The 15,433-nt window shown below is 40.4% G+C and overlaps 1 protein-coding gene across 4 annotated transcripts in view; it reads left to right on the top strand.

Moving 5' to 3' along the window:
- LOC115155937 (tissue factor pathway inhibitor) overlaps positions 1-12,919 on the top strand; it is a 37,391-nt gene extending 24,472 nt beyond the window's left edge. The window contains exons 2-7 of one of the 4 annotated variants that reach the window (XM_029703037.1): positions 824-1,024; positions 8,047-8,223; positions 9,082-9,183; positions 9,875-9,931; positions 10,808-11,005; positions 11,311-12,919. In XM_029703037.1, the coding sequence (XP_029558897.1) occupies positions 824-1,024; positions 8,047-8,223; positions 9,082-9,183; positions 9,875-9,931; positions 10,808-11,005; positions 11,311-11,378 (803 nt within the window). In that variant the 3' untranslated portion in view covers positions 11,379-12,919. Of the gene's footprint in view, positions 1-820; positions 1,025-8,046; positions 8,224-9,081; positions 9,184-9,874; positions 9,932-10,807; positions 11,006-11,310 lie in introns of all 4 variants that reach the window. The other 3 variants (XM_029703036.1, XM_029703038.1, XM_029703039.1) reach the window with 3 other exon arrangements.
- Positions 12,920-15,433: the final 2,514 nt, after the last annotated feature.

The raw sequence follows: 15,433 nt of genomic DNA, 5'->3' as shown, positions 1-15,433 counted from the left end.
TCAAAACAACCCTCACAAACAAAGCGACACACGCTGGATGACTGTTGATGTTTGACATGTTTCGATATAAAATAGAGGGGTATCGATCTTGATTGTCACATTGCAGTTGTTTGAATCATTATATGTGTGACCAGCTGTATATGATAGAAGGTAGCCTTAAGGCAAACAGAGGGGCCAACTTACTTGATCTACAGTGTGTGGAAAAGGAAAACCCAGTCCCTTTTGGCAGATGAAGATCAGGATGTTGAAGGTTAAGTGATCCAACCACTGGAAAGCAGGCTGTCACTCAACCCCCCCCCACCATCATCCCTGATCTAAAGGAACGGTACTTTCACAACGGGCTGAATCTAGCCCCAGACTGAGATGGTGATTTAACATCTTGATGGCTTGCTACAGTGTTTTGATATTATTCCAAGTCATCTGTTTCCATGTTTTGTAGAACACGTGGTATGTGCGTTTGGTGGAATACATTTAAAAATCACTGTGAAAGTCACAGCTATACTTTTTAGGGTTTTGTTGTTGAGTGCGCTTACTTCCAGTCCGTCTAATTAGGTGCATTTCTTGAGAATTCTGTACATGTTGAATTCTATTCAGGATTGTTGAGAGTTACCAGCGAGGCTGTAATGTCAAATAATTTATCTGAACGCAACAAGGGGTCTTGAACTACTAAAATTGGAGTTGTTTGGAATGTACCAGAGAGAAGGTCTAATCTAGTCCAAAGCCTCAGGTTAAAGCACAGCGATGACCTAAATTACACCAGAGCATTTCCATGAATTCTGTGCATGGCTGTATGCCAACTTTGGCTTTCTTCCTTTCATAGCAGATGGAGCCCAGCCCGAGCTCTTCATTTTCCACGAGTTGTGTGCCCTAAAGAAGGATGAAGGGCCCTGCAAGACGTTAAAGGAGCGCTTCTATTTCGAAATTGACACGGGCCGCTGTGAGTCCTTCGAGTTCGGTGGCTGCAGAGGCAACGCCAACAATTTTGAGACCTTGGAAGCGTGTGAGGGAATGTGCCTGGTGTCTGGTGAGTGGTTGGACCCTTTCTCTGATTTCTCTGCAGGTCAAATGTGAAAATATGACTGTTGATATGTGAAAAATGCTTCCTTTTTCTACCAGGAAACATTCTGCATATTCAGAGCGACACTTGTTATTTTTTTTTACACCTGAAGCAAGCATGCACATTTTGTTCGGATATGTACCTTTTGTAGTTTGTACTTGCTTTACCCTGTTCCCTGGTCAACTTATTCCCTGGTTACTATGTTATTGGTTTGAGTCCTCTTCAAGACAATCATCAGCCATGTTACCAGTGTATCAAAATAGATTAGACATTATCTTTGAGACAATGAACGCAATGACATCGTTGACGTAGTTGCTTTGGAATGCAGGTTTTATTGAATGATATATGATATGACACTGGGAACTACTTACTGTTAAAATTAGCAATATAGTTTTAGTGCTTTATGGTTTTGGGAGGAACGCTATCATTGTTTTCACTTTGATAAGACTGTCAGACCAAACATTTACTCACAAACACATTCCCATAATGCACACAGTGCCATTTCAAAGAAATGTGGATGTTTTTCTATTAAACTATCAGCCAAATCTATTGGCAAGACTGGGACAATGATGCTGTTGGCTGATTGGCTACGTGCACAGCAAATTAGTATTGGGACCATATACTCCAGCGTTTCCCAAACTCGGTCCTCGGGACCCCAAGGGGTGAACGGTTTGGTTTTTGTTAGTGATGGGGATACTATGCTTCCTGAAGCCATTGAGCATTTCCAGCCAATTGTGTCAAATAGGTTAATTACGCGAGGCTTTGAGCAACATTGTCTACACTAGTGGTACCTGCTGGTGAAAATAATTTAGAATTATTATAGATGACGTCACACACGCAGGACAGCCTTTTTGTCTTCTACCGAAACCAATACTAAACCAATTAGGTGGTTGTTCGGCAAAATGTAATCTTTGGATGTCATTGATCACATGCTTCTAATAAAGTCATATAAGCATCGGGATACTGCTTCAAATTTCATAATTTCGACGCATGCCTCATCACTCCGGTATCAAACGCAACATCACTATTTTTCCCCCCTAACACTACACAGCTGATTTAAAATTATGAAAGGCTGATGATTATTTGAATCAGCTGTTTAGTGCTAGGACAAAACCAAAACATGCACCTACTTAGTGCAGTGGTTTCCAACTCCGGTCCTCGAGTACCCCCAACAGCACACATTTTTGTTGTATTGAGGGCCTGAGGATTAGTTGACAATTTGAATCCGGTGTACTTGTCCAGGGCTATAATAAAAATGTGTACGCTTAGGAGTAATCGAGGACTGGAGTTGGGAACCACTGGTTTAGTGTAAAACCTATTTGAACATTTCCCAGAGTGCCTTAACTTTCGAGTGAATTGTAGAGTTACCACCCATGTCTATTTGTTAGTGACAGAGACATGGTTGTTGCATTCATCACTTTTTGGGTCAAATGGACTTCACTAAATGAGATCCTAAGTGAATGTTAACATAAAAAAATTATAATAATACAGTGCCTTGCGAAAGTATTCGGCCCCCTTGAACTTTGACCTTTTGCCACATTTCAGGCTTCAAACATAAAGATATAAAACTGTAATTTTTTGTGAAGAATCAACAACAAGTGGGACACAATCATGAAGTGGAACGAAATTTATTGGATATTTCAAACTTTTTTAACAAATAAAAAAACTGAAATTGGGCGTGCAAAATTATTCAGCCCCCTTAAGTTAATACTTTGTAGCGCCACCTTTTGCTGCGATTACAGCTGTAAGTCGCTTGGGGTATGTCTATCAGTTTTGCACATCGAGAGACTGAAATGTTTGCCCATTCCTCCTTGCAAAACAGCTCGAGCTCAGTGAGGTTGGATGGAGAGCGTTTGTGAACAGCAGTTTTCAGTTCTTTCCACAGATTCTCGATTGGATTCAGGTCTGGACTTTGACCTGGATATGTTTATTTGTGAAGCATTCCATTGTAGATTTTGCTTTATGTTTTGGATCATTGTCTTGTTGGAAGACAAATCTCCGTCCCAGTCTCAGGTCTTTTGCAGACTCCATCATTCTTCCAGAATGGTCCTGTATTTGGCTCCATCCATCTTCCCATCAATTTTAACCATCTTCCCTGCCCCTACTGAAGAAAAGCAGGCCCAAACCATGATGCTGCCACCACCATGTTTGACAGTGGGGATGGTGTGTTCAGGGTGATGAGCTGTGTTGCTTTTACGCCAAACTTAACGTTTTGTATTGTTGCCAAAAAGTTCGATTTTGGTTTCATCTGACCAGAGCCCCATCTTCCACGTTTGGTGTGTCTCCCAGGTGGCTAGTGGCAAACTTTAAACGACACTTTTTATGGATATCTTTAAGAAATGGCTTTCTTCTTGCCACTCTTCCATAAAGGCCAGATTTGTGCAGTATACGACTGATTGTTGTCCTATGGACAGAGTCTCCCACCTCAGCTGTAGATCTCTGCAGTTCATCCAGAGTGATCATGGGCCTCTTGGCTGCATCTCTGATCAGTCTTCTCCTTGTATGAGCTGAAAGTTTAGAGGGACGGCCGGGTCTTTGTAGATTTGCAGTGGTCTGATACTCCTTCCATTTCAATATTATCGCTTGCACAGTGCTCCTTGGGATGTTTAAAGCTTGGGAAATATTTTTGTATCCAAATCCGGTTTTAAACTTCTCCACAACAGTATCTCGGACCTGCCTGGTGTGTTCCTTGTTCTTCATGATGCTCTCTGCGCTTTAAACGGACCTCTGAGACTATCACAGAGCAGGTGCATTTATACGGAGACTTGATTACACACAGGTGGATTCTATTTATCATCATTAGTCATTTAGGTCAACATTGGATCATTCAGAGATCCTCACTGAACTTCTGGAGAGAGTTTGCTGCACTGAAAGTAAAGGGGCTGAATAATTTTGCACGGCCAATTTTTCAGTTTTTTATTTGTTAAAAAAGTTTGAAATATCCAATAAATTTCGTTCCACTTCATAATTGTGTCCCACTTGTTGTTGATTCTTCACAAAAAATTACAGTTTTATATCTTTATGTTTGAAGCCTGAAATGTGGCAAAAGGTCAAAGTTCAAGGGAGCCGAATACTTTCGCAAGGCACTGTAAATATAATATATATATATATATATATATATATATATATATATATATATATATATATATATATATATATATGTGTGTGTGTGTGTGTGTGTGTGTGTGTGTGTGTATATGTGTGTGTGTGTATATATATGTGTATGTGTGTGTAAATATATATATATATATATTTATATGTATGTATGTGTGTAAATATATATATGTGTGTGTGTGTGTGTGTGTGTGTGTGTGTGTGTGTGTGTGTGTGTGTGTGTGTAGATAATGCAACACAATACCAAAAGTGTTTCATAAGGCCTTACTTTGAAGGCCTAGTTTTACTCTAATACAAGGGCATTAACCTCATACACAGCACATCGAACCAAAACCACTCATTGGTGTAACATAACCCCACTCTTGGTGTTAACCATAGTTGAATCAAAACCACACCCATCATTGTCATATTTCTAGCATGCTCTACTGCAGAGATTTTTTTATTGTTTTTGCATGTATATTGATTGATTGATTTATCTTATGCTTCATAAAGATAAATAACATAACTTTTCTAAACTAATCCAATCAGTTAGATTTTTTTGCATCCCTTACTGAAATGGTTGTTCCAGTTTGAATGGCGTACGTAAACAAACAGTTCTTAAAAATGTTAAGGGTCCTGAACAGTCATTCTGAAAATTACTTTTTCTCTCATGGCTAACTACCAGAAAATTTGAAAAGACAGGCTGTGGGTGGGGAGCTCATATTTTTGAGCTCGCCTTGACTAACAGCTCTTTGAAACGCCTATGTCAAGTAACTTGGATGCAGTGAGCAGTGTTGCAGTAATATAATCTCAAACAAAGTTGATGATACACAAAGCAACGCAAACATCGAAATCGCATCAATGATATACAGTGAATTCGGAAAGTATTCAGACCCCTTCCCTTTTTCCAGATTTTGTTAATTACAGTCTTATTCTAAAATGGATAAAATTATATATTTTTCTTCATCAATCTACGTCTGGAAGAAACCTGGCACCATCCCTACGGTGAAGCATGGTGGTGGTAGCATCATGTGGGGATGTTTTTCAGCGGCAGGGACTGGGAGACTAGTCAGGGTTGAGGGTAGGTTGAAAGGAGCAAAGTACAGAGAAATCCTTTATGAAAACCTGCTCTAGAGCACTCAGGACCTCAGACTGGGGCGGAGGTTCACCTTCCAACAGGACACAGTGGCAAGAAAAAGTATGTGAACCCTTTGGAAATATCTAGATTTCTGCATAAATTGGTCATAAAATTTGATCTAATCTTCATCTAGGTCACAACAATAGACAAACACAGTCTGCTTAAACTAATAACACACAAACAATTATATGTTTTCATGTCTTTATTGAACACACCGTGTAAACATTTACAGTGTAGGGTGTAAAAAGTATGTGAACCCTTTGATTTAATAACTGGTTGACCCTCCTTTGGCAGCAATAACCTCAAGCAAACATTTTCTTTAGTTGTGGATCATACCCGCACATCGGTCAGGAGGAATTTTGGACCATTCCTCTTTACAAAACCGTTTCAGTTCAGCAGTATTCTTGGGATGTCTGGTGTGAACTGCTCGTCAAGGGGTAAAGCCACAGCATCGCAATTGGGTTGAGGTCAGGACTCTGACTGGGCCACTCCAGAAGGCATATTTTCTTCTTTTGAAGCCATTCTGTTGTTGATTTACTTCTGTGTTTTGGGTCGTTGTCCTGTTGCATCACCCAACTTCTGTTGAGCTTCAATTGGCGGACAGACAGCATTACATTCTCCTGCAAAATGTATTGATAAACTTGGGAATTCATTTTTCCGTCAATGATAGCAAGCTGTCCAGGCCCTGAGGCAGCAAAGCAGCCCCAAACCATGATGCTCCCTCCACCATACTTTACAGTTGGGATGAGGTTTTGATGTTGGTGTGCTGTGCCTTTTTTTCCTCAACACATAGTGTTGTGTGTTCCTTCCAAACAACTCAACTGTAGTTTCATCTGTCCACAGAATATTTTGCCAGTAGTGCTGTGGAACATCCAGGTGCACTTTTGCAAACTTCAGACGTGCAGCAATGTTTTTTTTTGACAGCAGTGGCTTCTTCTGTGGTGTCCTCCCATGAACACCATTCTTGTTTAGTGTTTAACGTATCGTAGACTCGTCAACAGAGATGTTAGCATGTTCTAAAGATTTCTGTATGTCTTTAGCTGATACTCTAGGATTCTTCTTAACCTCATTGAGTATGTGCTCTTGCAGTCGTCTTTGCAGGACGGCTACTCCTAGGGAGAGTAGTAACTGTGCTGAACTCTCTCCATTTATAGACAATTTGTCTTACTGTGGACTGATGGACTGAACATCAAGGCTTTTAGAGATACTTTTGCAACCCTTTCCAGCTTCATGTAAGTCAACAATTCTTAATCTTAGGTCTTCGGAGATCCCTTTTGTTCGAGGCATAGTTCACATCAGGCAATGCTTCTTGTGAATAGCAAACAACATTTGTGAGTGTTTTTTAAAGGGCAAGGCAGCTCTAACCAACATCTCCAATCTTGTCTCATTGATTGGACTCCAGGTTAGCTGACTCCTGACTCCAATTAGCTTCTGGAGAAGTCATTAGCCTAGGGGTTCACATATACTTTTTCCAACCTACACTGTGAATGTTTAAATTATGTATTCAATATAGACAAGAAAATACTATAATTTGTGTGTTATTAGTTTAAGCACGCTATGTTTGTCTATAGTTGTGACTTGTGATCAGATAACATTTGACCAATTTATGCAGAAATCCCGGTAATTCCAAAGGGTTCACATACTTTTTCTTGCCACTGTAGACCCTAAGCACACAGCCAAGACAACGCAGGAGTGGTTTCGGGACAAGTCTCTAAATGTCCTTGAGTGTCCCAGCCAGAGCCTGGACATGAACCCGATCAAACATCTCTGTAGAAACCTGAAAATAGCTGTTCAGCGATGCTCCCCATCCAGCCTGACAGAGCTTGAGAGGATCTGCAGAGAAGATTGGGAGAAACTCCCCATATACAGGTGTGCCAAGCTTGTAGCGTCATACCCCAAAAGACTCGAGGAGTAATCGCTGCCAAAGGTGATTCAACAAAGTACTTAGTAAAGGGTCGGAATGCTTATGTAAATGTGATATTTAAGATTTTTATTTTTATCAATTTAAAAAGAATTCTTAGCCAGTTTTTGCTTCGTCATTATGGGGCATTGTGTGTAGATTGATGAGGGAAAAAACTATTTAATCCATTTCAGAATAAGGCTGTAATGTAACAAAAGGTGGAAATAGTCAAGGAGTCTGAATACTTTCCGAATGCACTGTATCTGCTTAGTTCTTATCACATGCTTCATCGACACTAGAGCATTTGACTATGGCTCCAGTAAGATTTTCAACTCAGCATCTCTGCAAATCCATTTCTCCTCGGTGTAATGTGGTGTATTTTTCTTACCTCCACTTTCCCCTCGCTCTCTCGCTCTCTCTCTCATTCTTTTTCTGTCTCCAGTCAATTCATCTTTCTCGCCACATCTATTTTACATCTATCTATTCATGACAGTGTGGGCTGCTGACACAATCTTCCTCCGTGCCTAAGTATGTCTTCTCTCTCTTCCTTGCTCCATCTTTTCAGTCAGTCTCTCTAGCACTCCAGTCTTAGTGCCACCACTTTTTTTCTATTATTCACAATTTCCCTTGCAATCAATTGACTGGGTGCCAAGGGTCCTTAGTGTAGATTTGTATTTGATTTCAGTGAACAGGATGTCTCAGTAGCCCATTCCCTCTACTGCACTTTTTCACATTTCCCAGCTATCATATTTTCAAATGACCCAGTAGCTAGTACCCATTTCTCCCCTTTTCAGTTTCTCAATAATGTTCTCTCTCTCTCTCTGCCCTCTCCATCTCTCTTTGTCCATCTCTCTCCAGCTGACAAGAGTCCCTGTCACCTGAATGAGGCTCCGGGGCCATGCCGAGGTCTGGTGACGCGCTACTTCTTTGACAGCCAGAGCCAGGAGTGCAAGCACTTCTACTACGGAGGCTGCTTCGGCAACGCCAATAACTTCAAGAGTATGAAAGCGTGCCAGGCCAGGTGCCAGAACCCAGGTAGTGCATCGGCATCAAACTGCCCTTCAAAACACTGCATTACACCCAAGTAGTCTAAAAGGGACCAACCAATCACATGGTTTGCAAGAAAGATTTGATCAGTGAGGCTGATCAGTATTTTCAAATGTAAGGAAAAAGGTTTGGACTTATGGCCGTAGCAGCACTGTCAAGGCTTCTTTTAATAGAAATGTGCTAGGGGAGTATATTACTTCTCCAAAGTGCATTTATGTCATTTTTGTGATGCCTGGGCTTTTAGGCAGTCATACCTTTTTAAAAGACCAAATACCCACAGGAGATAAATAATTTCAATGTAGCTGCCCAGTCGATATTGCTCTACCTTGCAAATGATCTTGTTGATGGATTTTTTTCAAACCATCAAGTCATGCTTCATCTTCATTTTGCATTTAGATCGTTTTTTTTGGCCTTTTGAGCATAGTTAATTATTTTAGTCCGATTTCAATGAATTTAAATTCATTTATTTACTGCATTTGTCAAAGAAAATAACGGATAAATTGTTCTACTGTGACCAACGCTAGCTGGCAGTCTGTGTTAATATAAATTGACAAACAATGTAAAAAAAACAATATTGACGACAACTCAAAGATAATTACATTTTCCTTCTGTATCAGAATCCTTAATCCATTTTCATTGGCCTCAAAATAACTTTTCTCTTTAATAAATCTGAATCCATAAGCATAATAACTTCTGTATGTTGTACAGTATGTCATATTACAATAGTTCCTCTGTAAACAGGTTTTAACAATAGAGTAGTAAACTGTTTGTATTATATTACATTTCTATTATATGCTGTAACTTATTATGTAAGTAAACCCTAACCATGTTTTGGTTTCATGGCAGAAAACGCCAATGTGGCCCCTAAATTGGATGTGACTCCTAAATTGGAGGTCACCGTCCCAAAACCCACTAGTAAACCTAATGTACAACCTGTCAAAGTAACTGGTAAGACAATGTTTATGTATTTTTATTTCTTAAACAAATGTTAGCTCTAGAAATTGATTAAAGAAGACAATTAATTGTACAGTAGCACCAAAGATATTTCAGGCAGGCCTATTCTGATTTAACAAAATGGATGTCTATAAACATAACCATATATTGATCTAATGTTTCAATAACCAGAGAGAAAGTAATTGTTTCATTTGTGCATTAATTTTGCATGTAGCCCTACAGTACTTGTTCATGATACTGTACATAGCATCAGTATATTAAACTGTTTGTCCAAGAAGCTTTTCATTTTCCCAGCATGCCAGTCTGCCCTTCTGTCAGCCCTTCTGATTGGCAGGGACAGGAAAGTGGGGTTGTGGGGTCTCTGAAGACTATGAACCACAGACACTAAGTGGAAGGGCTGATATCCTGTCAGCTCTGTTTAAGAGAATTCTGAGGGAGGGAGGAAAAAGCTGAGGGAGAAGTTTTATAGAGATAGTAGAAATGACAACACCATGTACCTTTGTGGAAATGAATTGCTACTGTATATATTTCTTCTGTCATGGTGAGTTGATATTAACTCCTTCTAAGTTAACTACAGTATCACAACTTCTAATACTGGTAAAAGGCAGAAGAAATGCACGCTCCACCGTGCTCCAGTCTCATATTGAAAGCAGCATGTGAATGCTGAATATTTCCTATTTTTCAGGTGAGTTTGCTTTAAGCGCCTCACACATGCAGCAGAATCATCAACACCAGGCCACAGGTTAGTACTGTAACCCAGGAATGCAGTCATTTCTCATGTGTACTATTGCACACATACCATGCTGCAACTGCGATAGCTAGGTGAGAGGGACAGTACTTTTATATGCGCCATTTCAGAAGCAGTTAGGTAAACAAACTACAACTTATAAAGGCAGCATATCGCCCACCATACCACCTCCTTCTTCCATGTAACACTGGTTCACTGCTATTAAAATGGGAGTGTATGAGGAGTGAGTGAGTAAGTGAGTAAGTACTCAGACCACCACTGTCTGTTACAGAGGTCACAACACAGTAAAAAAGGGGCACAGGGAGTCTGCCATCCCTCAGTCACAGACAAGTAGCTATAATTCATGTCTCAAAATTCCACCCAGGTCAGTGAATTCAGGAGAGGAGTGTTTCTGTATTCGTATTTGTCATTCCAGTGAAGTGATATAGGATACCTACAGTACTCCCGTAACCCAAGGCTGACATCTTGTGGCTTTTCCACAGTTTGACTCTTGAGGTAGTAAAAACAATGTTTCCTTTGTTGAGGTAAATTCCAAATGTAAAAGAAAAGTAGTAGAATCAAGTACCCACTGGGTACAGATGTCAATTCAATGTCTATTCCATTCTGTGTAATTTCATTGAAATTGTGTGGAAATAACCTTGTTTCAGCCAGTGTGTGCCCAGTGCGTAGTCACTTTTACAGTAGGTTACCATTAACCTCGTTTCCATAAAGCTAAAATAAAAAGCTTTTATTAAAGTATGTTCTATCAGAGTTGCATGGGCGATGTAGCCTACACACTTTCTTTAGTGTTATAAAATGTGTCTTTGGTATTATGGAGTCATTTGTTGTATGTCATTTCAGTTTACTATTGCCTTTTTGTAATTCTTTCAGACTTCAGTCCTCCAGAGTTCTGTCTCAGTACCATTGACAAGGGCACGACGTGTGACAGAGAGGAGAGGAGAACGGAAAGGAGATATGTGTACAACCCCAAGACAAAGAGATGTCATTGGTTGCGTAACAGGGGCTGTGGGGGCAGCAAGAACAACTTTGTCCTCAAGAGACACTGCATGAAGATGTGTATGAAGCCGAGTAAGATCCAAGTTACCGTTTTCTCCAACACCGGTCATATAGAGCTACTGGGTGTGCAGGCTTTTGTTCCCGCCCAGCATTAACACACCTGATTCAAATGATCAACATCCAGACTGAAGACCGTGATTAGTTGAATCAGGTGTGTTAGTGCCGCACTTGTTTCACTCTTTGACCTTTCGTTTAAAAATCAGGTGTGTTTTTGCTAAATAGCGTTTACCTGAAGAATGCAATGTTTCTTCTTGACTAGTGCCATAGAGAAGTGTTTGAAAGATTGCAACTTGTCATTTGTGTTGTGCCATTTCCAGATCCCACTCACAAAAGGAAGACCATCAGGATAAAGAAGAACACCAACATCTTATTTCAAACTGTCTAAATCAAGGCTTTGTATTAAATCATTCTTACACTACTTTTTAATTACACTTTATTTATATGATTCTTATTTGACTGTGGTATTATGTTATAGTCTTACAGCAATTGTATAAAAGGCTTGTTTTGGCCTATTATGTAATTTTGTTATTTTAACCTTTTAGTTCTTTGTATGAGGAGGGGTTTTGTAATATCAAAATTGTACACTTTTTTTCACTGTCACATCCTAAACGACGGTATATCATTGTAATTTTCTTCCTGAGGACACCAGACAAGTTTGTTTTTATTGACAAGTGATTAACATTAAGGAACCCAATAGCACCCATGAAATAGCGCTACTATAAAGCACAATCTCTATCAATTACATTATCAGTGTAATTATTTCATCCCAGGTCAAGATCATTCCTTCATGTGAGTAATGTCTTACCATGGAAATAAATGCACATTACATTTTTTTTGTTAAACATAGTTGGAAAGAACATATATAATCAACCAATAGGAGCCTAAATAAAATGTTGCATAGTCATCAACATTGCATTTCTGGATATTTTCATTCTGTTCAAAGCCCCGTTTTATATTGCAATATGTATGCTATTGGAATTTACTCTGCTGATAAGTCTGTTATTCATTCACAAGGGGGCAGTGTTGTATTATCAGAATAGGCTAACATTTCCATATCGTAGACACTATACAGGATCCTTAACCCAAACCTCAACCATAACCCTTACATTAAAGGTCATGAACAGTAAAATTCATGTTTTTCATTAAATTGGATGATATTTGGATGAAACCAGATTAACAAATGATGACCAAAATATGAAAAATGAATGTTGCTTCTACAAAGTTTGATCATAAAGTTACTGGTCCCCTTCCCCATGTCAAACACTTGGATTCAGGAGGCAGTTTTATTAAGGGGATAGGGTGACATCACCCTAACTCACATTTTAATACACTAATGGTAACATGATATTTACCTAATTTAAATAAGTACTGCCTTGTAACCGACATAGGAGAAGGTGTGCTTAGAGGGATATGGTTTACATAGCTAGATAGCTACTCTACTGGTGCCAAAATTTGACTGTAGGGTGTTAGCAAATATAATTTAAAAGTTGACCCTATTCATCTGTGGTGAAGATACTTATACTGTGTTTCCCCTTTCATCTGTGTCTGGCGTTAACTAGTTACTGGCTAGCTAGGTCTTCAGCCAGCATGGAACAAAAGAGGGGATGGATCGTTCAAAACTTAAACGCAGTTGTCAAGTCAGCACATCCGTCGGTGCTGCTGAAAACCACGTCACAAGAGACCTACCAAACGGGAGATGTATCAAAAATAATTAGCATCATACTTTGATCTGGTTTCCTTCAAATATCATCCAATTTCATGATAAACAGGACCGTTAATAACCAGACCTGAGCTGAAACCACTGCCATCATTATATTTCCCAGCATGCTCTATTGCAGGTTGATTTTAGGAATTGTTTGTTTCAATATCTATGTTTTTGCATGTGCATTGATTGAACAATTAAACTTACATTTTATTAAATATAAATGATATGAATTGATTTAATACCATGCTTTAAACTTTAACTTGAATGGCATTTTAATTATGTATGACTAATGCATAAGCAAATAAAATAACCTACAAATTCACAGGGTTGGAAATCCCTACTCTGGCTGGATTTCAATAGGAATTGCACCTCACTTTGCAAGCCAGCATAATGTAACAGGTTCCGTAAATAACCCAACACAAGTTAGTTTAACCATCATTTGGGTTTTCATTCATGTTGGGTTGATCAAGCAGCTGGATCTATTTTTAAAGGTCCCGAACAGCCGTTCTGATTCCCATGTAAAATAGCCTTTTGAGTGACTAAAATATCACCCATAAAATTTGTTTTGCATAGAAATGCTCAAAATTAAAGAAAAAGTACTTGTGGAAAGGTCTGGGTCTTCATTGTCTGGTGGAGGGGTTGGGATTTTGGGTGGAGGGGTTGGGATTTGGGTTAGCGGGGTTGGTGGCGGTGGCCCTTGCCCTGCCGGCATAGGAATTGGGGCAGGTTTTAAAGAAGTGACCCCCTTCCCCACTCAGGTTGCAGGGTCATATTACAGATTCTGCAGACGATGGCTGCGGCCAACCTGGCTGTCTGGCCGCAGTTCCTGCATCGTTTGGGCTTGCCGTTGTAGTGGACGGAGCATGATGGTACTGGGAGATGTTAGACTCCACCCACTCCTGTTGGGTCTGGTTCAACTGAACCAGACATTTTCGTGCCCCAGTCCAGACATTGTCTTCGTCCAGGACCCTCCTAGCCACTGCCTTGAGTGGCAAAATGGTGTAAACCAAACTTCTATGTCATACTCTTGGATGCTTTTGTTGTGGAACTGGACTGTAACTATATACTTTTGATTCTGTGTCTGAGAGTGTAATTACTGTGAAGTGGGACCTTTATCTTTATGATTTCTGTATTTTAATCTAAACTGTTCTAGTAACTAGGGGGTCTTGAAACTGGCTTCAAATTATTCCTGGCCCTGGGGGTTTCACCAGGCAGTTCTCAAAGCCCATACCTCTCTGTAGAACTGCCCTGCTGAATTCCAGGCGGGTCATGGTTTCTGGTCTGGCGGTTGTTATTGCTGCTCAAGTTGCTCCAGCTGCTCCCCAGCGATTGGCGGCGCTCCGTCCTTGGCAGCCTCCTCGATGGGGATTAGTGCCAGCCTCACCGCGTTGTAGCTGTGCATCACTCCTGGGTTCATCCCGGTCATTTTGTTCAGGTTGGGTGGGGGGGATTTGAAGGAGGAGGGTGTTGATCTACTCCGGTCCTGCAGGGGGAGGAAGGACAAACCTCAGAGTGAGCAGACACACCTGGAAGCCTGTGACCTTTAGGTCAATGGAGGCACTCCCTTGTGGTCTGCTCACTCCAGGCATAGGTTGGTGTCTTTGATCCTTTCTTCACCCCTCTGGTTCTGGTGGTGATACAGTCTGGTATTTTTTCTCTTTCTGTTGGTCTTCTGCTGGTTCTGGTCTGGTCGGTGGTTGCCTAAGGAGGGCAGATGTAAAAAAAAAAAAAAGAAAAAGAAAGGCAGGGGAGGAGGGCTGCAGGCCAAGTGTAGAGGGAGTAAGGCCCGCGTCGGGAGCACTCTACTCGCCTCAAGGCCTGCAGTCCGTCGTTTCCTCCACAGGCAGCTGGTCTGGTGCTGGGGTTTGGGGTGGTCCTTGGAGTCAGGTCATGCCGCGGTCAAGCCACAGTTACATTTTCGTCTTCCCCAGTCCTTCCAGCAATTCCGGCCTTGTCCGCTGGACCAGTGAGACTGCGCCAGCCGTGGTCAAGCCACCGTTACCTTTGCTGCCTCCTGGTTTGTCCAAAGAAAAGGATCATGAGAGAGAGGATAGCAGGGTTGTGCATAATGAAGAGAAACCAGAGTCAATTGCATCAATAATTATACATCTCCCGTTTGGCATGTCTCTTGTGATGCGTTGACTTGACAACTGTGTCAGAGTTTTGAACGACTCTTCACTCCCTTTTGTTCCATGCTGGCTGAAGACCTAACTAGCCAGTAACTTACTTTTAGATCACAAGATCAACAGAAATAGAAAAAAATTGCTACGTTTGTATACTGCAATGTATAATTTTCTTTTAATATTATTGCACAATACATATTCTAGTAGAAAAATATTTACATGATCATTTACATATTTCAACAAGGTGAGTACTATCACTTTAGGATTTGTGTACGCTTTTAAGAAACTCATTGACCTTTATACAGTTCATTTAAGCAATAAAAACAATTTAACCCTAACTAGTGATACCAATTCAACAGAACAGATGAACTGGAATGACATTTACTCTCACAGGTGGCCAAAAAGTACTTAATTAAAGCCACACCCCTACTAAGCCAAGCCTCCAGTCTTCTGATCTGATCCGTTGGGTCATATCTCAATTACACAGCATCAACTGATCAACCTTGCTCTTTTTACAAATGCCTGCAACCCAGTAGTTGGGTCATACAAACAACCCAATATTTTTTAGAGTGTAAGCCCTCAAAATAAGGCCTCATGAAAAACATTGTAATG

The sequence above is a fragment of the Salmo trutta genome, chromosome 20 (assembly GCF_901001165.1).
Source record: "Salmo trutta chromosome 20, fSalTru1.1, whole genome shotgun sequence".
Lineage (NCBI taxonomy): Eukaryota > Metazoa > Chordata > Actinopteri > Salmoniformes > Salmonidae > Salmo > Salmo trutta.
Note: the sequence above shows the minus strand (reverse complement) of the source record. Positions and strands in the feature narration are given on the sequence as shown.